Source organism: Choloepus didactylus, chromosome 11 (assembly GCF_015220235.1).
Source record: "Choloepus didactylus isolate mChoDid1 chromosome 11, mChoDid1.pri, whole genome shotgun sequence".
In the NCBI taxonomy this organism is placed as follows: Eukaryota; Metazoa; Chordata; class Mammalia; order Pilosa; family Megalonychidae; genus Choloepus; species Choloepus didactylus.
In genome coordinates this window covers 85022490-85049915 of record NC_051317.1, presented here as the reverse complement: position 1 = coordinate 85049915, position 27426 = coordinate 85022490, and the positions used below count along the sequence as shown (strand labels likewise).

At 36.9% G+C, this 27426-nt stretch overlaps 1 protein-coding gene across 9 annotated transcripts in view; it reads left to right on the top strand.

The window, feature by feature from the left end:
• Positions 1–27426, top strand: part of PDE4D (phosphodiesterase 4D) — a 1663062-nt gene that overhangs the window by 832071 nt on the left and 803565 nt on the right. The window contains exon 1 of one of the 9 annotated variants that reach the window (XM_037799052.1): positions 14772–15568. The exons of the other annotated variants lie outside the window; for them this stretch is intronic. Within the exon in view, the coding sequence (XP_037654980.1) occupies positions 15303–15568 (266 nt within the window). The 5' untranslated portion in view covers positions 14772–15302. Of the gene's footprint in view, positions 1–14771; positions 15569–27426 lie in introns of those variants that run through there. 9 annotated transcript variants of the gene reach the window in all.

Below are 27426 nucleotides of genomic sequence, written 5' to 3'. Positions count from 1 at the left end.
TCTCTATTGTTTTTTTGTTCTCTATGTCATTTATTTCTGCTTTAATCCTTGTTATTTCTTTTCTTGTACTTGGTTTAGGATTGGTTTGCTGTTCATTTTCTAGCTTCTTCAGTTGATCCATTAGTTCTTTGATTTTGGCTCTTTCTTCCTTTTTAATATATGCGTTTAGTGCTATAAATTTCCCCCTTAGCACTGCTTTTGCTGCATCCCATAGGTTTTGGTATGTTGTGTTCTCATTTTCATTCGTCTCTATATATTTAGCAATTTCTCTTGCTATTTCTTCTTTAACCCACTGATTGTTTAGGAGTGTGTTGTTTAACCTCCAGGTATTTGTGAATTTTCTAAGTCTCTGATGGTTATTGACTTCTAATTATATTCCATTGTGGTCAGAGAATGTGCTTTGAATAATTTCAATCTTTTTAAATTTATTGAGGCTTGTTTTATGTCCCAGCATATGATCTATTCTGGAGAAAGTTCCGTGAGCACTAGAAAAGTATGTGTATCCTGGTGATTTGGGATGTAATGTCCTGTAGATGTCTGTTAAATCTAATTCATTTATCAGATTGTTTAGGTTTTCAATTTCCTTATTGGTCTTCTGTCTGGTTGATCTATCTATAGGAGAGAGTGATGTGTTGAAGTCTCCCACAATTATTGTGGAAACATCAATTGCTTCCTTTAGTTTTGCCAGTGTTTCTCTCATGTATTTTGTGGCACCTTGATTGGGTGCATAGACATTTACGATTGTTATTTCTTCTTGCTGAATTGCCCCTTTTATTAGTATGTAGTGGCCTTCTTTGTCTCTCAAAACATCCCTGCATTTGAAGTCTATTTTATCTGAGATTAATATTGCTACACCTGCTTTCTTTTGGCTGTAGCTTGCGTGAAATATTTTTTTCCATCCTTTCACTTTCAGTTTCTTTGTGTCCCTGTGTCTAAGATGAGTCTCTTGTATGCAACATATTGATGGTTCATTTTTTTTGATCCATTCTGCGAATCTATATCTTTTAATTGGGGAGTTTAATCCATTTACATTCAACGTTAAAACCGTGAAGGCATTTCTTGAATCGGCCATCTTATCCTTTGGTTTATGTTTGCCATATTTTTCCCTCTCTCTATTAATATCCTTTATTGTACCCATACCGAATCTCTTTAGTACTGAACCTTTCTCCAAGTCTCTCTGTCCTGTCTTTGTTTCTCTGTCTGTAGGGCTCCCTTTAGTATCTCCAGTAGGGCAGGTCTCTTGTTAGCAAATTCTCTCAGCATTTCTTTGTCTGTGAAAAATTTAAGCTCTCCCTCAAATTTGAAGGAGAGCTTTGCTGGATAAAGTATTCTTGGCTGGAAATTCCTCTCACTCAGAATTTTAAATATATCGTGCCACTGCCTTCTTGCCTCCATGGTGGCTGCTGAGTAGTCACTACTTAGTCTTATGCTGTTTCCTTTGTATGTGGTGAATTGCTTTTCTCTTGCTGCTTTCAGAACTTGCTCCTTCTCTTCTATGTTTGACAGTGTGATCAGTATATGTCTCGGAGTGGGTTTTTTTGGATTTATTCTATTTGGAGTTCGCTGAGCATTTATGATTTGTGTATTTATGTTGTTTAGAAGATTTGGGAAGTTTTCCCCAACAATTTCTTTGAATACTCTTCCTAGACCTTTACCCTTTTCTTCCCCTTCTGGGACACCAATGAGTCTTATATTCGGACGTTTCATATTATCTATCATATCCCTGAGGTCCATTTCAAGTTTTTCAATTTTTTTCCCCATTCTTTCTTTTATGCTTTCATTTTCCATTCTGTCATCTTCCAGGTCACTGATTCGTTGTTCAAATTCCTCTAGTCTTGTACTATGAGTGTCCAGAATCTTTTTAATTTGGTCAACAGTTTCTTTAATTTCCATAAGATTATCCATTTTTTTATTTAGTCTTGCAATGTCTTCTTTATGCTCTTCTAGGGTCTTCTTGATTTCCTTCATATCCCGTACTATGGTCTCATTGTTCATCTTTAGTTCTTTGAGTAGCTGCTCTAGGTGCTGTGTCTCTTCTGGTCTTTTGATTTGGGTGCTTGGGCTTGGGTTATCCATATCGTCTGGTTTTTTCATATGCTTTATAATTTTCTGTTGTTTTTGGCCTCGTGGCATTTCCTGAACTTGATAGGGTTCTTTTAGGGTTTGTAGACCAATTGAAGTCCTTATCTCTAATTTATCAGATCTACAGCTTCGTGGAGTAGACTTTCTCTAACTAACCAGCAGGTGGCGTCCACGAGCCACCTGTTCTCCACAAGCCAGTTCTCCCCTGCTTAGCCTTTTTGGTGAGTGGGGGAGTGAGTCTTGTGTGGCCCAATTGGTGTACCAAGCTTGCGTGTGTAGTTGGTGTTGCCTGCCCTGTATGTGGGGCGTGTTTCTGGGCAGTCGGGGAGGGGGGGTGGCCCTAACAATCAAATCTCCCTGATGATCCTAGAGTTTTAAAGCTGCTGCAATAGTCTAATCCTTCAGTTCAGTCCTGCCACAGTTTGCCTCTGCCACTGACCCACAAGTCTTTGGTATTGGCGTATGGCTCCTGAGACTTGCAAGTGGGCCCCTCTTCCAGGCCGTGCACCCCGGGTCCTCTGTTGAGGGATGACTGTGCTATGTCACAGGTGAGTGCCGTCCCCCCAGGGCAGTTCTGGGCTGCTGGGCTGTGTAGGGAGGCTCCCAGTCTGCTCAAATGATGGCTGAATGGGGCTTTGTTAATTCACACTGCTCCACCTTCCCAGCTCTGGGACATTCAGCTGAGGTTGCAGGGAAGGCTAATGTCCACGCCCAGTTTTGTGGTGTGTGCCTGTTATTTGAAGCACTTCCGTCACACTGGGTTGTCTGGGGCAGCTCTGGGCTCTGGGGCTGGCGATGGGCAGGAGTGTTTCCTGTCCACCAGGATGGTGGCTGTGAGCGGACACCCCCCTTTTCTTGGGAAGTTGTGTTGTTCAGTGAATTTTCTCAGCCACTGGATTATTGCCTTTTGTCTCAGAGCTCTCTTAGTTCTGCTCTTGACTTGACGTGCCCAAATTGCAATTCTTTGAAGCTTTCTGTATTGGGCTTCTTAGAGTAATTGTTTTAGAAAAAGAAAAAAGGGTTTAAAAAAAACAGAAAAACAAAACAAACAAACAAACAAACAAACAAAAAAAACGGCCTTCCTCAGAGATCTAATGGGTTATTGAAATGCTAATAGACAAAGCAACCAGGGCCATTAAGGAAAGGTCCACAGGGCAGAGAGATCAGCTTTGCTTCGGGATTTGCATATGCGCCTCAAGGCCTGAGCTCCGCCCTTCCCCTTTCTGTGTTCACCAGAACTCCTAAAATCCTCTGCTTTTATTTTGGAGTTTTTTGTGTTGTTTTTTTTCTATGCCTGTCTCCTCTCTGCTGGGCTGGCTGCTCTCAGAGTCTCTGGTGTCTGGTCTCAGTCTATCTAAGGTTGGAGTTTGAATCAGTAGAATGAGTTTCTGATAAGAGCAGCCACTGCAGTTCTCCCTTCTCCTTCCCGGAGCTGACAGCCCCTCCTCCCCCGGGACTGAGCCTGGCAGGGAGGGGCGCGGGTCCCCTGGCCGCAAAAACTTACAGATTTCGCTGATCTCAGCAGTTCCACATTTTCATGAGTGTTGTATGAAATATGCCCAAAGACAGATTGCTCTGTGGTGTCCAGTCCACGCAGTTCCTGGCTTTTTACCTACTTTCCTGGAGGAGTAACTAAAACTTACAGCTCACCAGTCTGCCATCTTGCCCCGCCCCCGTATAATTAACTTTTTACACACACACACAGACACACATACACACATGCACACACCCTTATATATATTTTTCCCCAGAAAGCTGGCTATTAAATATTTTCATCCATACTACTGCTAATACTTATATGAATAGCTAGTCATAATCACTGTTTTCTAGCAAAATACAATTAAACCACACTAAGACACTACTTTCTCCATGATTTCTGGAACTTTCTCAAGCAGGAGGCCTTTATCCTTGAAGAATGGGGAGAGTGGTTTCTTCCCTTAGTGGAGATCCCAGATAGTCAGAAAAGCATAAACAGTCTGTGCTCTTGCAGAGCTTGTGTTCTTGGACTCACCTATTAAGAAATGTGCCCTGATTTTACATTTAGCAGTTTCTGATGATGTTTTTCTTAGTCCAGATGCTACCACTGCCTTTATAGCTGATACTTAAATTATTGGGTGAGCTGTTCTTGGAAACAGCTGATTTTACAAATGAAGGGGCTCTCTTTGGTAATGTCATTGTCAGATAAGGGAACTGAGACCCAGGGAGTAGTTGGCTTGCCCAAAGCATTAGAACAAATAGTGGCAGAGTCAGGATTAGACTCTTATTCAAGTGCTCTTTCAATCACGCAAAACTATTTATCTAAGAATGCTGCAGCAACACTTCTGGTAGATCAGAATCCAGTGAATTTACAAGTTTAGTCCTCATCTAGACCATTGATGTTCAAGGCAAAAATTCTGCAAACTAGTAATATAGTCCCAGCCAGACATTACAAAATTCTGTGCTGATGTGTAAAAGAGGGAATAGGCAAGAAGGATAAATGCTCAGCACAGTCTATCTTTATTATAGGAAAAGTAATTTAAAATGTATTTTATTACATAGTGCCAGAACATTACTGAAAAAAGAAAGTTAATGCCTTTTTTTTCCTCCTAAAATGCCTTGAATAATGTGTAACTATTGTCATCTTAGAGACATTCTTGTGAAATGCTTGGTCAACTAAAATTGTTAAAGAGCTAAAATTGAACATTGATTTGGAAGCAAAATGAAATGTATCTTCCACTTCTTTGAATTTTAATGGTAGTTGTTGATACTCTTCTTAATTTCTTCTACACTAAAAACTAGAAGATAGTTCTTGAGAAAAAAATGGATTTGAAAACGAGTGCAGAGAAATTGATGGCAACATAAGCCTCTTTGAGGAAAAATGTGGGAACTCCATCAATCACTGTTGGAGGGAGTCTAAATTGAATCAGCTGCTTTGGAGAACAATTTGTCAGTTTCTATTAAAATGAAAAAAACGTTAACATGCTATATCTTTAGTATCTACTCTAAAAAGAAAAAATTGGAATCTGTGCACAAGCAAGAGTTTGCAAGGCTGTTCTTTGTATATAGTAGTGGGAAACTGGAAACCTGAATGTCCATCCATTGGCAGAATGGCTGAATGAACTGTGAAATAGCTATATAATGGAATACTATGCAGCAGCTAAAAAGAACAAGGGAGCTCTTTGTTGAGTGAGAAAAGCAAGTTACCAAATGATTAAGTATGACGCTGTTTTTTTAAATTCTCACAAAACAATAATATATGTTCTTAGAAGCACATAATTATTCATGAAATAACATATACGTGTACAATTTCACTGTCCAGTATGGGAGCCAGTAGCCAAATATGACTATTTAACTTTAAATTAATAAGATTAAGTGCAATTTAAAATTCCATTCGTTGATTGCACTAACCACATTTCAAGTGCTCAGTAGCCACATATAGCTAGCAGTTATCTTACTGGATAGCCTTAAAAGGATAGACACAACTCATAAACTGTAGGGAGGCCTGAGTTTGGGAATGGTAGTCTAGAAGGACTTTAGATGTCTGTGTACCTTTGAAAATTTCTATGAGCATATATTATCTATTATTTGGATAATTTAAAAGTAACACATTTAAAAAAAAATTGTTGAAAGCATGCATAGCAGTAGGATTTCTAAAACATTTCCGACTCACTGGGCGGATCAGTGTAAATTGATTTGGACACAGTATCTTTTTAGTCTGTTGACTATCTAAAAGCACAAAGAAAAACACTAGAGCAAACTGTACAAACTGTACAGTCCCTCCCTTCCTTCCTTTAACAAGTGTCTACTGAGCACTTACTATATTCTAGGCATTGAAACTACAAGGATCATGGGGCAATCACTGCCTACTCGTAAGTGTTTTCACCATGTGTATGACAAGAGGATTTCTTTTTCATGCTTTGCTTTTCCTTTGTTACTGATTAAGTAATTATGTTTGGCTTCATGTGATGTTTATGTAATTACAGACTATCAGTGATGGTTATTAGACTCACTAGGACATATGTTTTATAATATTAGAATAATAGCTATTCATATTTATTTTATTAGGGCTAAACATAATTTCAGATAAAAACTCAGATTGGGCCTCATAATTTAGCATTTTTTAAGAACCTCCAGGTCAAAATTGGAAGCATCAAAAAGAAAAGCAACTGCTTTTACAGTTATCCATAGACATAGAATAGGACTAAAGCGTGTAGAATTTATTGACACATAACGAACGCTTTATTGATTAATTCTTTAGATAATAGAAAGGCCAGTGGTGCAGTGGTGAATATAAATGATGACTGTCCTTGACAGTGAATCATACAGCTCAGTAGAGTGGACTGAAAGCAAAGAATGAATCTTGTGTCCTCAGATCCACCACGACCAGCATCCCCAGGGTACACATAGAAACGGGTACATAGTATCTGTCCAATTAAATACTTGTAGAAAAATTAAATTACATCCAGGAAACAGTTTATAAATCAGTATAGTTTGCCTTATAATTTCAATTAATAATATAGAAACAGGCAAAGAAGTTCACCATACTTACAAGTGTTTTGTGTTTCAACTTCTGAGTCATTCTTGCCTTACTTTAAAAGTGTTGATTTAATATAGCAAAGTTCGCTTCTAAAATTGAATTTTTTGGAATGTATGTGTTCTTTTGAAAAAACAGTTTATGATTTTAGTGTTTTGTAATACTGTTATGTAATAAAGGCTATTTAAAATGTATTATTTATTAAAATAGCAACACATTTGAACACTACACAAACATGCAAATATAATGAAATAGCACCAACTGGGTGCAAGTTAATTGCCTTCATTTACTAGACTTCCATAGACATCATTCTTCCATACTCTGGTGCCTGAATATTCATGGCTCAATCTATGGAGCAGTATTAGCACATTACTTGGGAGCTTTGTAAATGCAGAATCTCAAGCTCTACCACAGACCTATGAATCAGAATCTGCATTTTATTTTAACAAGACTTTCAGGTGATTCTTAAATACATTAAAGTTTGGAAAGCACTTGTCTAGCTTTTTATTGCCTTTACACATCTTCTTACCAACAGTGGCATCCGTTCCAGTGTTTCTCTTGCCCCTTAGTCTGTGTAACCAGCCTTCCAACCAGCAGGCTGTCTACAGCTTTGGCCTTTGGACCTCAGTCCCAGCTCTCTCATAGTCTCTGCTAACGTTATTATTTTTTTACATACGGAGATGCACACCAACAACCTTGAGTCTAATGGAGGCTACACCTGGCCTCTCAGTCTGCTGGAACATTCTGTGCGGCTACAGTTGGGTAGAAATTTTTTTTTTTTTTAAAGGCATGTCAGAAGCTGGGGAAGATTGGAGTTATCTATGGGCTAGGTTCAAAGAGATATTGTAATAAGTCAAGGTAAGCGTTGCTGGAAACAGCTATCTCTAGACATGATGGAAGATGCAGATGGGTTCAGAGCCAAGGAAGTGTGGCTTCACAAATCACATTAGCATATCAAAAGGCTGAAATATCTTGTAAGGAAAACCTATTTAATTGTGTTTACCCCAACCCAATATTTTGTATCAGAAAAAAATTTTTTTCATTCAGAACACATTAAAATTAGACAAAACAAGTCTTTGGTGGGACACAGTGAAATATGAGTGCAGAGGTTCCTCTTAGTCTAAAGCTACTCCTTGGAAGTAAATTAAGCCCTGAAATTTTGAAAATCTGATTTATTATGTAACAGTGAATATGCCTATCTCTGGAGTTTCACTATTTTAGAAGTAAAACAATGTTTTGATTCCAAATATTAAATTAACTTAGGCATTTCTCTCCCACTCTATCTCCCAAGCTGTGACTCAGTTGTCAGAACAAATTTTTTTACCTAGTTAGGGAAGGAATTTCAAAAGTTCCAGGATCATAAAAGCATCAGCAGGGCACCTGTTTTGTGCAGCACCCTTTTCTTTTCTATCTTCAGTTACTTAAACATTGAATATATCTTTTTTCTGTTTATCTTTTTAAAGCATTATCTGTGATATATACTGTCACTGCCTGCCAGTGGAAGAGATCACATCGCCTTAGGATACACTTGGTAATGCTTTTTCTTAAATCACAACTGGAACTTGCAATCAGAGATTAAGAACTAGTAAAATTGTAGGACTTTAGACTGGAAAACAGTTCCAGAGGACTTCAAAATGACTTAACTAGTTAATCACAGAACAGGGAATAAAACTCTGGGTTCTAGAATACCTTTTGTAAAGTATTCCATGTAAAGTACTAGGTCTCGGTAGGTTCCCTACAGCTAGTTATGAAAAAATGCTACGCCTGAAAATATTATTTCCTTATATGGAACCATTGTTTGAATATGTTAAACTTTAGAAAATAAATTTCCAGCTACAATTGTAAACCCCTGAAAGATGGACATTCTCAGTGAAACTAGTTTTTAGCATTTGTCTCATAAAAACCATATGCAAAAAAGAGAAAAACTGAAACATTTTATTTGTGAGGATCGGAAGAAGCCTTTCTAGTTATATTATTGCTAATTTGAAAATGATTCTAAAAATCCTTTCTTGGGGGAGGTGGGAAGTGGACACAGAAGCATGGCAGGTGAGAGAGCGAGGAATGTGTTTCTTGGGGCTGGGTTTTGAATAGATGGCTTATTTTGTTATGTTGTTCTGAGCTGGGGATATATATTGGATTTTGTTCATCATCATATCTATTATGTAGAGAAAGACATTAATCAACATTTGTTCTCATCAACTTTTATTGAGAAAGTTCTTTCGCACACTCAATGTCTATTGTTTAATAAAATGAACATTTTGGGGGAAGTTTGGAGATCTTTTTGTTATGAACAACATACTTGTTAAAGCCTCGAAAATATACCTTTACTATTGGGCATTGATTGGGATTTGGAAATATTTTCACTTCAGTAAATTTTTGAAACTAATGTTTTGTAGTAGGATTGTATCTACACATATAAAGCTATGTGAATTCGTTTTTCTCAGAGTAACTTTATTAATCTGCTTGCTTTTTCTTTTTTATAACAAAGGCTGTGTGTGCCGTGGTTACAAGCATGTGCTTTAGTCTTGGACTATACATTTTAAAATTCCAAAGCTATCACTTACTGCTGTTCGTGACCTTGAAAAAGTTATTTAACTTCTTTTGTGCCTCAGTTATCTCAACTTTAAAATGGTGGTAATAGTCACTACATCATTAGAGTGATTGTTGTGGTGATTAAGTTAAGTAATGTTGCAAAGTACTTATGTTTAGTGTGCTTGTGTTTTGCACTTCTGTCTAGTGACTTTCTCAGTCATTCAGTAGGCTAGGGGATGATCTTCTATATTTAGTAGGATATCAGGGATTTTTGTTTTGGCAAGTTGAAGGCAAAATGCTTGGCTATTCTGCCCACCAAGAGAAGACCAAGAAACATAGGATATTATATTAACATTTTACTGGCCATCAAAACCTTTTGTCTTTATTGAAGTTTGGCTAATATTTAGGCGAGGGCACTCAGGGGTTTCAGTTTAGCAAAGTAATCAGGAGGTATTTCTGTCCTATTATTGAAGGCTTTTTAAAATGAATATATCCAGAGGAAAGGAAAGGTTCTTACCTAAATTGTATTGCAATTTGTTATTATTGTGCTGTATAAAATGTTATGTTGTCTTTCAAATGGAATGCTGACTTCTATTTCAGTAGGGAGCTCACTAGAATTTAGTTTTAGCCTAGAAACAAACAAAAAAGCATTTAACTAGGTTTGATCTTTTCATTAATATAAACTGAGCTTGGAAAAACACATTATATCTCAAAATGTAGCACTAATATAATCAAGACAGATGTATTTTTATTTTGTCAATAAACTGCAGATACAGTCCTTTTCTGCAGTTTGGAGATTGAGTAGCCTGAATCATACTTCTTTAGGTGGAATATTTAATTGATTTTATTAAGAAAAATCTGACCTATTTTTGATTTCTCCACTGACTTGCACACTCACTTATAGCCAGTAACAGCTCCTTCCAATTCTTGCTTCGTTAAGGTCCCTTTCTTTCCATTTGACACAGGTTTATATTGAATTGGAGCTGTTGAAATAAATACCCTCCAGAATCTTTCTTCTTCAAATTACACTACATATTGCCACCAGATGAAGTTTACTTAAATATTTCTACATATTCTTTGCCCCTTCCCAAGTAAATTTAACTGTTTGTTGTTTTTTTTTTTCATAGGAAAGTATCTAAAAGTCCAACATCCTTTACTATCTGGCTGCCTACCTCCCAAATCTATTTTATTTTTATTCTCTTGCAGGTACCTTATTTTTAGGCTCAATTCAAGCCCTGCTTCTTTTTCAAGCTCTCCTCCATCCAGCTAGATCTTATTGGCCATTCCTCTAAACTCTTGAGGCACTGACAATTATTAATTTGATATTCAGCATTTCTTTTCTTTTTTTTTGTTAGGGAGTATTGTATATATATATCCTCTCTTTTCAACTAGGTATTTTGCTTTTTTTAATCTCTGCCAACTAGCCCAGGACTTAAAAAGATTCAGTGATGATGACCATGATTTGAAAAGCCCCGTTATACAATCTTTGGATGTGCTTTTAGATATAGCAATGATATAAATTCTAAATAAAAAAAAAGTCATGATACAAATTTAAAATCAATATAACTTAAGATATCATTTGTTAAAGTGGAAAAACTACCAGGGAGTTTAATTTAAACTCCTTATGTTAGAGGAGTACAGGGACACAGATGAAAAAACCACCAGGAATTCAACCTCAGGCTGCCCTTACTTGAATGCCATGCCTTTCCAAGAACTTCATGACTTGGCAGTCATCACAGGTTGTCACAGTGTGTTCTTAGTGAAGCCAAGGTCAGCATTTAGTGTTAGACCACATAGAAATGCTATTTGCCATAGAAATATCCATGATAGATTTTAAATATTGGATAAGCTTCCCTTTTGGGATAGTATGCTATTGCGTTGAAATAGGAGTCCCTGGTACTTCATAGACCCAGATTCAAATGCCAATTCTGCCATTTCTGAACTACATGACCTTGTACAAGTTATTTAACTTCTTTATGCTGCAGTCTTTAAAATAGTGGTAATGAAACAATGCCCTATAGTGATTGCAGGAATTAAATGGAAGAAAATGCATAATATCTGTCACAGAGTTGATGTCCACTAAGTGTAAACTCCTGTATCCATCAGTGGTAGGTTCTTACTCTGTTCTAAACACACTATCATGTTATTAACACATTTTACTCCTTGCAGCATTCTTATGCAATAACGTATCATTATTATTATCATTCTTTTAGAATGATAATAATAATGAACCACAGACAGGGTTTCAAAACAAGCTCTTCAGCTCCAAATACAACCCCATAAGCACTAGCCGACATTACCTCTCCCATTATCAGATAATTTCCATGGACCACATCCTATGGACAATTTGAAAAACAATCCCACTTTGATATATTTAACTTAATTAAAACATAGTTGGGAGAAACAGACAAATGGATTCCATAGCCAAGCATAAATCATTTTAGTTTATCCATTCTTTTGAATTAGCTACACCGTTGTTCTCATTTAATTGTGGGAAATCCAGCTTTGCTTGTATGTTTTTGGACAAGGGCACACTTTTCAATCATTGTCCCAGAACCTGGGCCAATCTGATGTCTTTTTTCAGTTTTACTGCCTATGAATAATTAATTAAAGTATTTTCAGAGATTCTGAATAATCTAAGAAAAACAATTTTTGAAAATCCACAAAAAGGTATCTAGAAAACTTGTATGAAGTTAAGAGATATTATCTGCTGTTTGGGGCATGGGTGACTTAATCAAAACAGTTCACCTACTTTCCAATTCCCACTTGTTAAAACCTAACGCCTTATTTGGCTGTCATGTCATTTACAGTACAATGTTTCAGACAGGTTCCTGGCAACTGATTTTAAAGAGATTTTTGAAAAAGGAAAGCTCTCAATGCCCCTGATGGAGGAGTTCCCCCTGACCCTTTGCATTCATTATGAAGAAAATTGCCAGGCTGTTTTTTGTTGATCTTCAGACCTTTACAATTTGCATTTCCTTGGGCAGTGATTTGCAAGCATGAATTTGAAATACTGCAGGGTTTTTCCACTTATTTCAAAGGAGTGGCAAAGAATTATCAAAACAAAATTTTTATCTTTACAAAGCAGCACGTTTTTCATACATCATTTGGGAAGTTCGGGAGGATAATTGCAGATGTTAGGAAATTGAACAAGTAAAGATAGGATATGGGGACAAGCAAAGAGGCTTTAAATCCCGCTTCTTAAATAAGATCCTTTAACACGCACCAAAGCAGTGGGAGATTTGCAGAATGTCCCTGTTCAGTTTTAGTTCGTATTTATCCACAACCCTCAATGAATTTTAAATAGACCATTGTTGTTTCTTCTATTTTAGCTTAGTTGTATTAAACAAAGCACCCAGTTTCTCTAAGCATCCACTGACATACCATTTATGAGATCAGCTTGTAAACATATTATTCTTATTAAGTGCCTTAGCCATGGTCACTAAAAGCAAGAACTAGAACCTAGAATCTCCTGAAGTCCACGAATTTCCCCAGTATATAGCCCATATCATTCCTAGTCATTCAATTCTTTATTCAGTCAGTCACTGTTCTCTACTTAGAGCCATCCATTTAAATATCTCTAGCTTTCTGGTTCCAGTATGGATACTTCAACTCATTTTGTCATGTCAGTTGTTTTGTACTTATTATCTATCTACTGTACTAGACTATAAGCTCCCTGGGGGCAGGGAGAACATCAAGTTCATCTTTAAATACCCTAGAACACTCTGTATAGTGTCTGTATAAAATAAAGTCCCACAAGTGTTTGTTGAAAGAACTGAATCTTCTGAAAGTAGGAAATTTTCCTAAATTACTTTTATTTTGCCATACAAGTAGCAATCAGTTTATTTCATCCTGGTTCTTCTCACTTTAACCTATCATTTGTTGCTTTTTTTTTTTTTTTTTTTAACTCTAAGAACCTGAACAGATTTTATATTTACTGACTCCTGGGCTTCTTTTGGCACAAAACTTGCTCACTTCTTTATTACATTTGCAGATCCTCCACCTGGAATGAACTTCTTTCTTACCTTCCTTTCCATTTATTTTTGAACCTCCGCCTCTTCGGCTTCACTGCACTTAGAGTTCCCTCATCACTACAGACATCATTTTCATTGTATTCTTCTGCACTTGATTATATCACTTTCTAGGTATTCTAGTGTCTTTTCCTTTGTATCATCCAATCTTTGCCATTAAATTACAAGCTCCTTGAGGTCAGGCATTACACAGCTGCTTTACAGAACTCCTGATGCTGTTGTCAGCTCCTCACTCCATTTGTAAAAATTGGTTGCTGCTTATCAGTGACATTGTATATATGTCTTTTAATTCACTAAGGTACTTTAACAATGTACAGTAGTGAAACCTTTTGTACCACTAAAAATTCTTTGAATAAGAATAATCACACCCTGATTTTTAAAAAACTTGATCATACCCTGATTTTTTAAAGCTCGAATATTACATACTGTATTTTCAGATTGAGTCATGGTCCTCCTGCCCCAGTGAGTTGTCATAGGCACACTGACTGGAGAGATGGACCAAGTGGTTGACCTTGTACTTCCGTGAATAGAACTCAGAGTCTTATTTTCTATAACATTTTACAAGCAAGAAATTTGAAACTTATGGTGGAGCAACCAGGAGGAGAGCAACTTTTTAAATTGACCTAAATAGTTATCATAGAACCCATAATAATAATAATAATAATAATAATAATGATAAATAGAATCAGACTATTTCAATCTCCATTTTATCTGGATGCATTTCCTAGTTCCTTATCAAGTTATTAAGTTTATTAAAAATACATACAAAATCTTAGATCCTGAGCAATGTGATTTGATTTCAATCTGAACTGTCTGTAGCATGGCTAGGCCAACTGGGCCATCCCTATTCAAAGACTTCAGTGAGCCATATCACTTACTTATATTGTTTCTTTTCTTTTTTTTTTTTTTTCCTGGCCAGTAGCAAAATAAATAGGCAAGAAATAATTTCTCCTCTTTTATTTTAAACTGCCTCTGAATAAGTGTGTTGAAGCTAGAAAAGTATATTGATCAAAAATGAAAATCTTAGATTAAAAAGACAAACAAGGGGGAGTTGTTGCCAGGTGACTATAGAGTGTTGGTAAATTTTGCAAAGTTTTAAACAGAATTATTTTTTATTAATAAAGGAAATAAAGGAAATAACTATGGAAAGCTAGATTTATATCTTTTTATAGTTGGATATATAAAACTATATAACATAAGCAAAATTGAAACTCTAAAAAATCGTTTTAACTACTTTTATGAAAACAACCTGCCCGTATAAAAGGTCATTAGTTCAATACTTTAAATGCAAAGAGATAAAATACCATTTGTGGGTCTCAGTATTGTTGTTCTGTGTTTCGAAAGGGCCATAATTAACAAAGTAGGTAGAATACAACAGCAACCTGTAATGTGTTTAATATGTAATGTCTGGAAACCTTCTGTTAGGTTTCTAGCTAGGGGGGAGGGGAAATTCCATTTTATTTTCTTGGGGTTTGTCGTTTAAGGCACATCACGTTGAGCTTAGCAAACAGGGAAATATTTCTCCTTGTCTAACAATGATTGTTTATTCTTTTCTTGTAAACAACAGTGGACTAGCAATTTTCTTTTATGAACATGGACTGTAGGGAGATAAATAGCCCTTGAGGGGGGGAAGGTCAAGTTCAAAGTTTTTCTTTCCTTTGGATTCAGGAATAAGCAAATGGAAAGACTAGCCAAATGGCCGAGCTTCCGAGCTGCAGGCATCCGATGGCTAAGCCCTTCCCCCCAGGACTTTTATGTACATAAGCAGAAGTCACTCGAGCAGCTGCAGCACATTAGTTCCAATACTTTAACAGCCTGCTTTGTAGCGCTGACAAAAGCTGTGCTAGCGCAGTTCGCTCCATGTTCCTTTGCCATGCGAGCTCGTCGGTGATCTTTGGCAACGGGATCTAGAGAGGAGGGGTGACGTTTGATAGGCTTCCGCCGAGGAGTGCGCTCCCCTTCTGGACGGCCAGCCCCATCTCCACGGAGAGACTGAGGCAGGCGGCTGGATGAACTAACAGCAGCTGGATCCGATTTGCGTCCCCGGACATTTCCCCGGACGCTGAGCAAGGGACTCACTGGAAAGGGGCCAAGGAGCCACGCTGCCCTGGATTCTCGCCAACTGTACAAAGTTGGCCGGGAAAATGGCTCAGCAAACGACAAGCCCCGACACCTTAACAGTACCTGAGGTGGATAATCCGCATTGTCCAAACCCGTGGCTGAATGAAGATCTTGTGAAATCGTTGCGGGAAAACCTGTTGCAGCATGAAAAGTCCAAGACAGCAAAGAAATCGGTTTCTCCCAAGCTCTCTCCAGTGATTTCTCCGAGAAATTCCCCCAGGCTCCTGCGCAGGATGCTTCTGAGTAGCAACATCCCCAAACAGCGGCGTTTCACAGTGGCACATACGTGGTAAGATTTGCACAGATCACACGGAAATGGTTGCAGTGATTTCTGCCCCCTTCCCCTCCCCTTCAGCCTTGGGGGGGAGGGGATGGAAAGGGGAGGAAATCATCGTCATTCCTCACCTGTGATTTATCAGAAGAAATCTGCCTTAATAATAAATCGTACATATGTCCAAGTCAGGGCAAGAATCCTTGGGATCTGAAACAGGAGTGGTTGAAGTGGGTGGTTCTCCAAGTTCAATTCCTAATGCAAGTTCCTACAAGAAAATTGGATTCCAGATGTCAAATAAGAATGCAGTTTTGCTCCCATACCTATGTGGCAGTGTGTCTTTGATTTTTAAGATGATTTCCCTGCCAGGACTTCCAATACTAGGGAAGAAAAGAGTGGAGAGGAAGGGAAGAAAATCAGTTTGCTCTCTTTACTGCATGATCCCCAGTTGAACAGAGATGTTTATATGTGTATGTGAGTGTTTGTAATGGTGGGTCTGTGTAAAGCCCCTCATCACTACCAAGACTCTATTTATAAGCCCAAACATGCCTTTCTAGAGGAAAGAAGAAAGGAATGGGAATACTGTGCTGAAAGTTGCAGGCTGGTACTTAGTAATAACGTTTTCTTTGAATTTGCATAGTTTGAATATTCTGTCAATATTGTTATCTTCTTTATGAATTTTTATCTGCTTGGTAATGGTTTAACTTGTGTTATGTATATGTTTCCATGTATTTTACTGGAGGATTTCTTCATGTTTTTCTGAGCTTGTGAAAACAACTATTAAACCATTATGGAGCGTCTGCCTGAGAAGAGGCAATTCTAGGTTGTGCTCAGTGAAAGCGGGGTCTGTGGTGAACACTTGCTTAATTTTATGTAGAAGTGGATCCTGTATACTACCTCCACATTTTCTTAAAATGGGAATGCATTTTGATAAAGTAAACGTGGCAAATTCCAAGTATAACAAAGAGAAAAATAGTGAGTTTGCTAGTTGAGGACCAGACTGAATGATTTTTATACAATTTTTCCATAGTGAACCAGAGTATGCTGGAAGTGGAAAAAACAGAAACAAGATTTCTAGGAAGGAAGAAGCTTTTTGAACTAGTAACACAGCCGTATCAAGGAATGTATTGAAGTTGTATGTGAAAGTAGATGATGGGGGAAGTCAAAGGCATGTTATACCCAAGGAGATGTCTTACATCAGAATTTTAAATGTAAATAGCTGAAACTCTGATTGGGGAAGTGTTCTTATTTTTCCCAAGATTTCAACAACTAGATGGCATTTCTGAGATTAATTAGATATACTATTCATAGAGGAGTATGCAAAATTTAGTTTTTCAGTCTTAAATTAAGGAAAAAATGCTTGATGACGTCTCTCTGAAGAAGAGGCTGAAAAATTTGTCAGAGACAAGCACTGAATGAAAAAAAGGCGTAGATAATCATTGAGAGATGTTCTGAGAAGAAGGATGCATATGACTATTAGGTGCCCAAACAGGAAAGCTGGCTTGAGTGCTTATGGACCAGAATGTTGGTACCCAATATGCCTTTTGTTTAAGCTACTTTATTAGTATAGCTCCTGAATCATGCCCAGTGCTGAATAGGTGAGCCTCAACTCAGCTGCTTGTTTTCTGAGGGAAGCAACCTAGAGTTCAACTGAAGGTTATCTGAACTATTTGGACATGTTGAGATGTAAGGAAGGCAGGAAATCTCACAAAAACAGGCTTTCTCCTGAAATTTCTGGTACTTCCTTTTCTGGTGCTGTTTGGAAAACCTCCAAGAGTGCTGTTTCTAATGATATTTCATTTTGGTGTATCTGGTCTCAATCAGATTGGAGAGACATAAAGTGAGCAGTAGAAATGTAAAATAAAAATCATCTTATCGATTCTCAGTAACTCAGAAGGACGTAATTTCCCTCATGGACTAAAACCGCCCAGCAAGAGAATTAGGAAGAGAGTATCTTATATTTTCTACATTGGTTCAATGTGCCCCCAAGACTTTCATAATAAATACAATGTCCAAAGGCATCCTCTGGCAAATATCATTCCATTTGTGCTTTCATAATTTGTATTAAGCACTATGCAGGACTTTTACAATTTATTTCATACTGTTCTGATGGATTATATTTTTTTGGCATCCAAAATGTTTCTACTACCCTACTATCATACTCAAATCCTCTGCTTCTCCAAAGTTAAAATTATCAGCCACTTGAATACATACCTTGTTTGTTTCTTCCTCAGAATGTTAGTTCATGCTACTGCCTGTACCTGGTAGTCCCTTCTGTTCAGTATGCATGCATTTAATACCAACTGAGTATAAAATGTTTAGTTTGCGCCTACGGATTACAAAGTGAGTAAAAGCCATTCCTTGGTTTCAAATTATTGAAAATAATTGTGGAAAAAATAATGTTGGAAGGTATCTGCTTTAATTAAGATAGTGCTTGAGGCTATTACAAAATACCCCCAGATTTCAATGGATTAACACAGCAAATGTTTATTTCTTAATCCTGCTCCTTGTGGGCAGGATACCTGCCTTGGGGTGCTTCGTGGACCCCGCCAGGATCCTACTATTTTGTGTCTTCAAAAGGTTGCCAGGTTAAGCTGCCTCAGGAGAAAAGAGCAGAGAGGATGGCATATAGAAGTGTGCACATCAGTTAGATTCTTACCCCTGGCTAGAACTCGGTCCTATGGCCATGTCTAACTGCAAAGAAGACCGGGAAACGTGTCTCAGCTCTGTTCCAGGAATAAGGGAAACAGTTCTGGTGAACAGCTAGCCTGTCTTCGTCAGAGCTTGTTAATGGCTACGTGATCCACCCTTTAATGCCTGCCTGATCCACCCTCCATACTACAGTTGGGTTGGTAGAATTACATCTATGATGACCAATACTTTAACCTCACCGTGCATCCCTTGGATGAGGATTACACAGAAGCAATTCTATTTTTGACATGTCTTTTGATTGGAAAGTCTACCCTTTTATGCTGTTGAAGTCTCTTTCCTTGTAACTGTCATCCATGGGCCCAGGATCTGCTTTGTAGGTCTACACTCTCTTCCATAATACAGCCTTCAATGCAAGAGTTTTGGAGTAATCCACCCGTCTTGATTCATCTCGGTATGCCCATGTGTAGCGTAGTGGCCAGCACACGATGGATGCGTAAGAAACATTTGCTAAATGAATCAGTTAATCAATATTTTCAGCCCGTTATCATGCTTTATGAAAAGCTTTCTCTTTCCTTTACATCCTCTATTATTTTACCTTTAGGTGCTATGGTTGCCACGTTCATCTTGGTGGTTCTTATCTAGACTTCATTTGCGTTGTCAGGGTCAATTTAAAGAGTAGCCTACTAAATTGACACAGCACTCCAGGTGCTATCTGGCTGATACAAAGAGCATCTAAGTGGTCAGAAGCCAGACTGCAGACGGCTTAAGTTCAAATTCTGGTTTCTTATTTACTAGTTGTGTCGTTTTGGCCAAGTTACTTAACTATCATGTCCCTCATTTTCCCTGTTGCCCAATTTTCCTGAGAATATGGTGTTGTGGCTTTACTGAGTAAGATCATATACACACTAAAGTGTGTTGCACACTGCCTGGCTTTTAGTGAGTGTTATTATAAACTAATATATCACATATTATGCAGTATATGTGCCTTAATCCACCCCCAGTCTACAAAAACCTTTAGAATCAGTTTAAATTTCTAGATTATTACCCTGTTAGTTGTTTGTGGATGGATTGGGGTAAGAATATATGTGAAGAGACCAATTTATTGCGAAAGTTCAAAGGAACTTTGAATGTATGTCAGTTTCATGACTATAGGAAATGAAAGGCAGAAAGTTAAGATATTGCTGGGGCATAACCACAGGGCTTGTGACTGCTCTGCCTACTCAATTCCACCCATCTTTCAAGTTCCCTGCTATTCCTGAGAGCTTCCTCCAGCTCCTCCAGTTCAAAGTAATCTGTTGTTGTTTCAAATTTCTGTAGCACTTCTTAATTCTCCTATTCTTTCTGTGCTTATTAGTAGTAATTATAACACTGGCTAATATTTATTAAACACATATGCTTTGTCTGGCAGCATGTGTTAGGATTAGAACCCTCTCATGCCCAGGCTCTTCAACCCTCTGATTTACCACTTTTATGTAATAGATAACTCCTCATGGTCTAGTTATTATATACAGGACTTAGGGGATTTTTCTCCTTCAATAAATTATAAAGCTCCTTGAAGATAGGGGCCACAACTAATGTATTTGGATATTTCCCCCAATGAAAATGTGTTGACTTGCCTTTAATATATTTCCAGTAGATGTCTGTTGAATGATAAAATATCATAAACCTAACCCAAGAAAATCTCAAGGGGAGAGGCTCAACAAGGAGAATCATATCATGTGCATTACAACCCCAACTTCATTCTACATTTTAAAAATGGACCTTGTGGGTTACTCTCCAAAATCTCCCACCACAGATAAGTAGTCCAATCCAATCCAGTCATATTAGTCTCATTCTTCTTGGAGTGATTGGCTTGGTGATGTGATTTGATCAATTCTAACCAATAAGAGGCGAAATGAAAGGAGAGGCTATAGTGGGGCTTCTGACAAAGGTTCTTCTTATTCTTAAGAGACATTGAAAGAGTTAGTCCTCATTCTTCCTCTGCACACTGTTATGTATGGATTGTATGTCAGGAATGGCTAGGCCATCTTACTGTGAGCCATAGAATGTAGCCTACATTATGGATGGCAGAGCTGAGACTTAGTACGAACCTGTGTCCTTGTAAACATTATAACATTATTGACTTTGCAGAACTACCCACCCTACCTCTAGAATTCTGTTTGTTCTGCTCTTGTTTAATTGGATCATAGTTGAAAGCAACCCAACTGCTGCATGGTGTAATCAGGTTGGAGGTCCTGAAAGATCTCTATGGTGAATGAATTGATATGAACAGGAAGGTCCCATGTGGTGAGGGAGTGTTTCAGATGATACTAACATGGATGTGTAGAGAAACACAAATGCATGTGTTTACAAGTATAAAACACATAATTCATATGTACTTTAGAATGCATTTGCCTTTTGTAAAAAGAATAGCTAGTTGTGCTATTTCTTTTTACCTTTTTTCCGTGACCTTTCCTAGTCACAATTCAGGCATCAGTGCAGTAGTTGGTTTGTAAAGCGCTGGGCCTGAGGTCATCGTTCTGATTTCCTACACATGACAAATGATCTCGGGCCAGCCCAGAAGTGTGCTTGTTGATGGTCCGCCTTTTCATTACAGCCAGAGTCCTGGTTAGGGAGTTTCTTTTGCATGGTGGCAAAATTTGAGTTGATGTTGACAATTTACAAGCCTTTTCTTTCGCATAAATTATATAGGTCTGAACAATATAGGGAATTCTATTTGTAATTATAAATGTTAATAATGTGAACTGGTTGCCCATTGGAGATGATGGTATAACATTGATGTATAGAGTGTCTTCATTTCAATGTACACTCTGATTTCACCCAAGTAGGGGATTTCCTCCAAAGGTAGCAGGAAGTTCCAGATCAGGGGATTCTCTGGTGAAGAAACTGCCAATGTTAGTTTATCTCAGGAAAAACAAATAGTCAGGAAATTCTTTGTACTTTTCAGATTTTTTCTCACTGAATTTCAAGCATATTTCCTTTGGTCTAGGCCTAAATAATTGGAGAACAACAAGGTAGCATTGCTAGTTTTCAGTTTTTGGGAACTCAGTTATTGTTTGGTCATCTTTAATTCACAAAAGCTCAGATATTTCATTACATATTCTTTTTAAAAGAAATTTAATATTTAGGATTATTATTTTTAATTTATACACTTTTTCATACTTACATAATATAATATAAATCCATATCCCTAGCACCCAGTTATTTAAATGTCAATATTTTGTTATTATTTGCATCAGTTCATTTTTTAAAGAGTGAAATGCTAGAGAGACCATGAGGCTATCACCCGTCCTGTTCTACCCCTTCCCAGCGATAACCATGATCCTGAAGACAATATGTTCTTCCTTAGATGTCTTTATCCTTTAAGTTCATATGTATGTGCCCTGTTTTGTGTGTTTACCACTTCCTAAATCTAAATGTGTGTGTGTGTATATACGTGTGTGTGTATCTATCCTTTTAAAAATATATATGTATAGATTTGGCTCATTCATTTAAACTACTGAGCAGTATATATTTATTTGACACTAAAAAGCCAAATGTTTATCTAGTCTTAGAATATTGATATCATACTCTGCTATCAGACATCAAAGTGAATATATAATAACAGTGAAAACATTGAGGTATCTAACCATAATAAAGATGAAGATGCAATTTCCTAAATCTAATAGTAAATTTAGGCCATATAATTCTACTTTGAGTACATTAACCATTAAAAAAAATTTAATATCTATGTGTACTACTCAATAAGCTCCCCCAGGTTTGGTTATTTATGTAAACATTTTAAAAAACATCCTCTTTAAATTCAAATATGATTACAGTCAAATATGATTTTCTAATATAAATAATACTATGGGGGTTATATTCCTGATTAAGGACTAGATGAGAAAATTTCCAGAGATACCAGACATTTTCAAGTTACACTGTACTCTATGCAATAAATGGAGGAAATTGTTCTAGAATAAATATCAGTTAAATTAGGCAATAGCATTTCACTGGGCCCAGGTATTAAGCCAATGCCTTAACTTTTATAATTCCTGTGTATGCATGTGTGTTTTCAATTACAACATATCTGAAGTAGAAGTAGTATTTAGTAAGATCCTGAAACATCAAAATAGTTCCTTTTGGTTGATTTTTTTTTTTTTTTTTAAGGAGAATTTTAGGCAATCTTCAGCTGAGCTAGATTTGTGTTTTAGGCTTTATCCTTTGGTTTATTTCTCTGTAACCAGCACTGGCATTAGAGATAAAGCTCATGTTTAAAAATAAACATTTGATTCCTTAAGTCATTACTTTTATGGCTTTTATTGTTATGAGAGATATACACTAAAAATTTTTTTCCAGTCACTGAAGGGGGAAGGAAGAAACCTTTTTCACCTATAAAGAGAAGTCCAGTCATTTAGAGAGTTTGTAGATTAAAACAACAACAATAAAACAAGGGTTTCAAAACCTTCATCTAGCAACTGGAACAAGGGAGAAGAATTTCTCAATTACATCTCCCCTCCTTTGCCCTACTTAGTTTTAAGGTTATCTTTTCTCTGTCCCTTATGGCGAGCATCCCCAGACAAGGGCTTTGATGGTGCTCTCCTGGGACCTAGGAATGCAGAGGAGGGCTGTGGGGAAAATGTGATACCAGGAGGTGGGGTGGAAGTTTCCCAGGGAAACTTTCTGAGGAGCACACCAGGAAGTGATGCAGCACTTTTGGGTGTTGCCAGCCTTTCTTAAGCCTTTCCACCCGGTGTAATTGGCTGTGTGCCTTCAGAGGGAATCATGGGAAGTGGAGTCTGCACCTTGTGGATATCTGTAGCTACACATTTGAAAGTCATTATTGGCCTTTACTCAAATTGAAAGACTCCAGGAAGAACTTCCTCTTAAAAAACATGCCAACTGCTTTGTAATATTTAAGAAATTACTAAAATAAAATGTGATAAATAGTCACTGGGGGGGGGGGGGCAACAAAAAAAGTTGAAATGTCCTGACAGCTTATTTCATCTTTGACATTTATCTTAAACATAGAGAAAAGAAATGATGTGTCTCTGAACCACCTGTACCCATTGCCATTGGTAAATTTTTGAATGAGAAAAAAATAAAAGAATCTTAAAGTATATTGAAGTAATTTTTAAGTCATGGCTTCAATTTTCAAAGTTACTCTTTGTATAAATTTATTTATAAATTAAAATCTCCATGAGTTTAGATAACTAAATGAGCTTCAGCATTTTTTTCTCTTCTCAGAGAGGAAGCTACTGAAATTACTCCTCAAGTAGCAGTTTCAGGAAGAAACTTTATTATTACCACAGTGACAAAATTATGGCATTGGTTTTTTTTTTTTTTTTTAATAGTTTCACTTTTGAAAAAATTTTTTTCAAGTCAAATCACTGATTTAGTGTATTTGAAGCCATATGTTTCCATTTCTGCTGGCCATTTGATATTTGACCTTAGTTACTCAATCTTTTTTCATTTTAGGGTCTCTATTCATGAGTCATATGGTTAAAAAGGCATTTGATATTTATAAATAAAAAGATTCACTAATGAAATTTGCAAAGTGATAACAAACCACGATACACTTAAGTAATTAAAAACAGGTTCTAACTTGCTGCTATAAGAGTGAGGTGGATACCGCATGGGTAAAAACAGGACACAATTTTTCAATAATTCTTTGACTCAAAAAGGCTGCATATAACAAGATGCCATCAGAATGAAAGTATTGGTGACATTCATTCTAGGACACCATCTAGAGCCTATGGTTGCAGGTAAAAAATGTGGAAATCTATAGGTCAGTATAAATAATTCTAATTTAAAATTCTCTTTTATTAGCTCTCCAGTTTATACCATGTCAATCTCTTCTACTATATGTACAAAATAGAAAATCATTCCATGTGCAATTTGAAGGACACAAATGCTCTCTAGCTATTTCAGATGAAATACTTATTCTCAAAATGAAGTCTGGAAAAGCTGATAAGAAAATAAATTATCAGATTTCATTTTGGAATAAAAACCTTAGGTTTGCAATAACATAGCCTTATAATGTCATCTTTGTTATAACGAAGCTACCAGTGACTTAGCTCTTGCACTGTCAGGTATTTTGCCAACATTAACCCTTCAAATAACCAAAGTTGACTTTATGTGTTATTAACTTTACTTTTCATATGCAGATGCCGAGGCCCAGAAAAATCGTGTTACAAAACCAAGGTCATTCAGCCATATAGCCATGTCCCTGTGTAAACAAGTGAGTTAAAATTTGAGCCCAGCCCTGCCTAACTCTCCATCCCATGTTCTTTCAGCTTCACTACTACTCTTCTGGTTAAGTCACATTCACATTTATTGCTACACACTTCATGTATGGAAACTACAACAATGAAAGTTCAAGGATTTTTCCAAAATGGCAATTTAGTTAACAAGACATGTAGGGGCAAAACCCTTTCTTGGTTGTGGAGTCTCAGTTTGTTTACACGTGTGGCTTGTGTGAAGGTACACATTTTTCTTTGGAATAAAACAATTCATGTGTATATTTAGGAGAAATATAAAACGTGTATGTTTAGGTGAAAGAGAGTCTCAGGGTCGACACAGTCATATTGATTCAAAGGCATTTTTAAATAAGACTGATAAAAACCAAAACCAACCTAAAGACAATTTTATTTTCAATGATTCAGAGAAAAAGGCATGAAAGGCTTGAGCTCTAAAGAAAAAGATCAAGTCAGAAATCTATTAGGGTTTGTTTCCAGAAGAGCTAAGTGGAAATGATGGTCCACAGGCTCAAGTCACTAAGCAACAGATTAGCAAACTGCTTGGTAACCAGGGCTGGCCTGACACATAGGCTGACTATGCGTTTCCGGTGGCCAGACAGGAGGAGCCAAAAAAAAAAAAAAAAAGTCTCCTTCTACTCATCTCCCAGCTACCATGACAAATTCCACTGTCATGGAATAAACTCTTTGAATTAACAAGATATCTGCTTTTAGAATGTAGGTATCTCTGGGACCAGAAGCAAATGCTATCAGTCTTTCTCTTTTAAAATGGCATTTCTGATATTGCTTTATTTGGCTCAGTATATCATAAATAAAACATAAACTTTAAGGAGAGGACATAAAGGGAAAACTTTGGGACTTTGGTGGTTTGACTGGGTTTTCATGAGCAAATGTGTGTAGGGCCAAAATTTCCTGACTTCCTTTGATTAGGTCTTCCATTGTAGTCTGAGAACAGTTAATATTTTTTCCATTTATTTGGCACTTTTCATCTTTTGCTATCTTCTATTTCATATATGTGTTTTAACTGTGTAGCTGGATTATAAGTTCCCGAAAAGCAGGAACCTCCACAAGCATCAGTCTTTGTAGCCACTGGGAGGGCCAAAGTGCCATCTGTGTAATATGCATTCAGTAAATACTTGTAGTTTGACTGAGGAACATACCTTCCATTGCTGAGCCTCTGACGATCTCAGATCCATAGAATTCCAGCCTAGAAGTCCTGGTGACATTGTGTTTGATTGCCATGGTGGAAAGAAATGTCAAACTCAGTGATCAACCATTTGTATGGACTTTATCACCGTGACTTGTTGGGGGTGGGGAGTTTTCTGGAAGTACACACAACTGACTGATGTAATTTGACTTTAGTATATACAAATGAATCAGCAAATGATAGTGTCACAATAATTTGCCAAATATATGCATTTTAATAATATTTGGTTTACACATTGAAAATAATTTATGCCTATTGTATTTTTGGAAACAAAAACTATGTAAATATATTTCTCATACATTGGAAATTACCGAATAGATTGTTAAACTCTTGTGATTAATCCTTATCTCTTAAAATTCATACTGGTTAAGTTACACACAAAGAACCCAAGCTTTTAAAATAAATGCCAAGATTTTGAGGAGAAATTTGGGAAAAAAAAAAAAAATACAGCCTCCATTGTTCCTTTTTTAGTATGGTAATTTGGAGAAAATTTAACAGGCAGAAGTTAAGCACCATTTCTCCAAAGCAGATCTTCTGAATAATGCAAATTAAATAATAGGAAACCTCTTTGAAGAATTTTAGTATGGAAATGTTATTTTAATGTAAATGATTTTTCCATAGTTCCATACATACCATTTTGACATTGCGGTAGTTTCAAACTAATCCAATTTTCTTTCCATGACCCTTGTAAGATAGCCCTCTACTCAAATTAGCTATTATTAAAATAAAGTGACTTTCTCTGTATATTATTATAAGCATGGTACATGTTTTTTTTCCATTTTCTTACATTACTGATTTCACATTTATACTTAAGAACAATGAACATATATTGTTGACCTTTTAAAGTAAGGAACTTTCTGACTAATAAGGTTACTTGGGTTATCATTTCTGCTTGTTTACCTTCTTTAGGCTTATAGTATTTGTTTTACTTTGCTTCATTCTGTGCAGCGTGATTGTTTTTTATGACCTTCTATTGAGTGAGTGCCAAAGAGAAGAGCATATGATTTATGGTTAGTAATAACTAAAACATATATGAACTGGAGGCTGATGACGCACAAGGCAGGGGAGCGCCGGTCTCCTCTGAAAAGAACCAGGCTGCTTTCATAAAGCCTCTTACTAACAACAATAGCAGTGCGTGTGATACTGTGATTGTTCCACTCTCACCTTCACAGTGTAAGGCACGTCTGTGTCCCGTTTGTACTACTTTGTATTTCATAATTCTTTCAAGGGAAAGTTCCAGCTGTTGATAAATGAAACTTTCTATCATGTAAGTTGAAAACCATTCTCTTTTATCATGCATAGAAGATAATTTTTAAAAAAACACAATAAAAAAGAAGCAAAAATGATTAAGTAGATGCTATAACCTGCTAGAGGTTCTGAGAACTGAGGTCTGCTCTCTCTTTGTTTAAAATGACAGTTAGCGAGTCACATACAGATGCAGAAGACCAACTAAGTCTCCTTAAGGTAATAAAAAATGTTTGGAATAACCTTCTTGTTATGGAATTAAATATTATTCAATGCAATTAACCACCTCACCCATGCCCCAAACCGTCATGTTGCAAACCTCAGACCACCTCATATACAAACCAACTGAATCACTGAATCTCACTCTCTGGTAAGAGAGACATTGGTTCTTGCAGGGCATCTTCCAGCCTGAACCCTTAAAGACACTGAACTTGGATTGGGTGATTCCAATGCCTAAGCAGAAAGTATGGTGTTGGTACTCTGTTTTACTTCCTTTACTTCACTCATTTCCTACCTGTAGCTATACTGGTACAAAG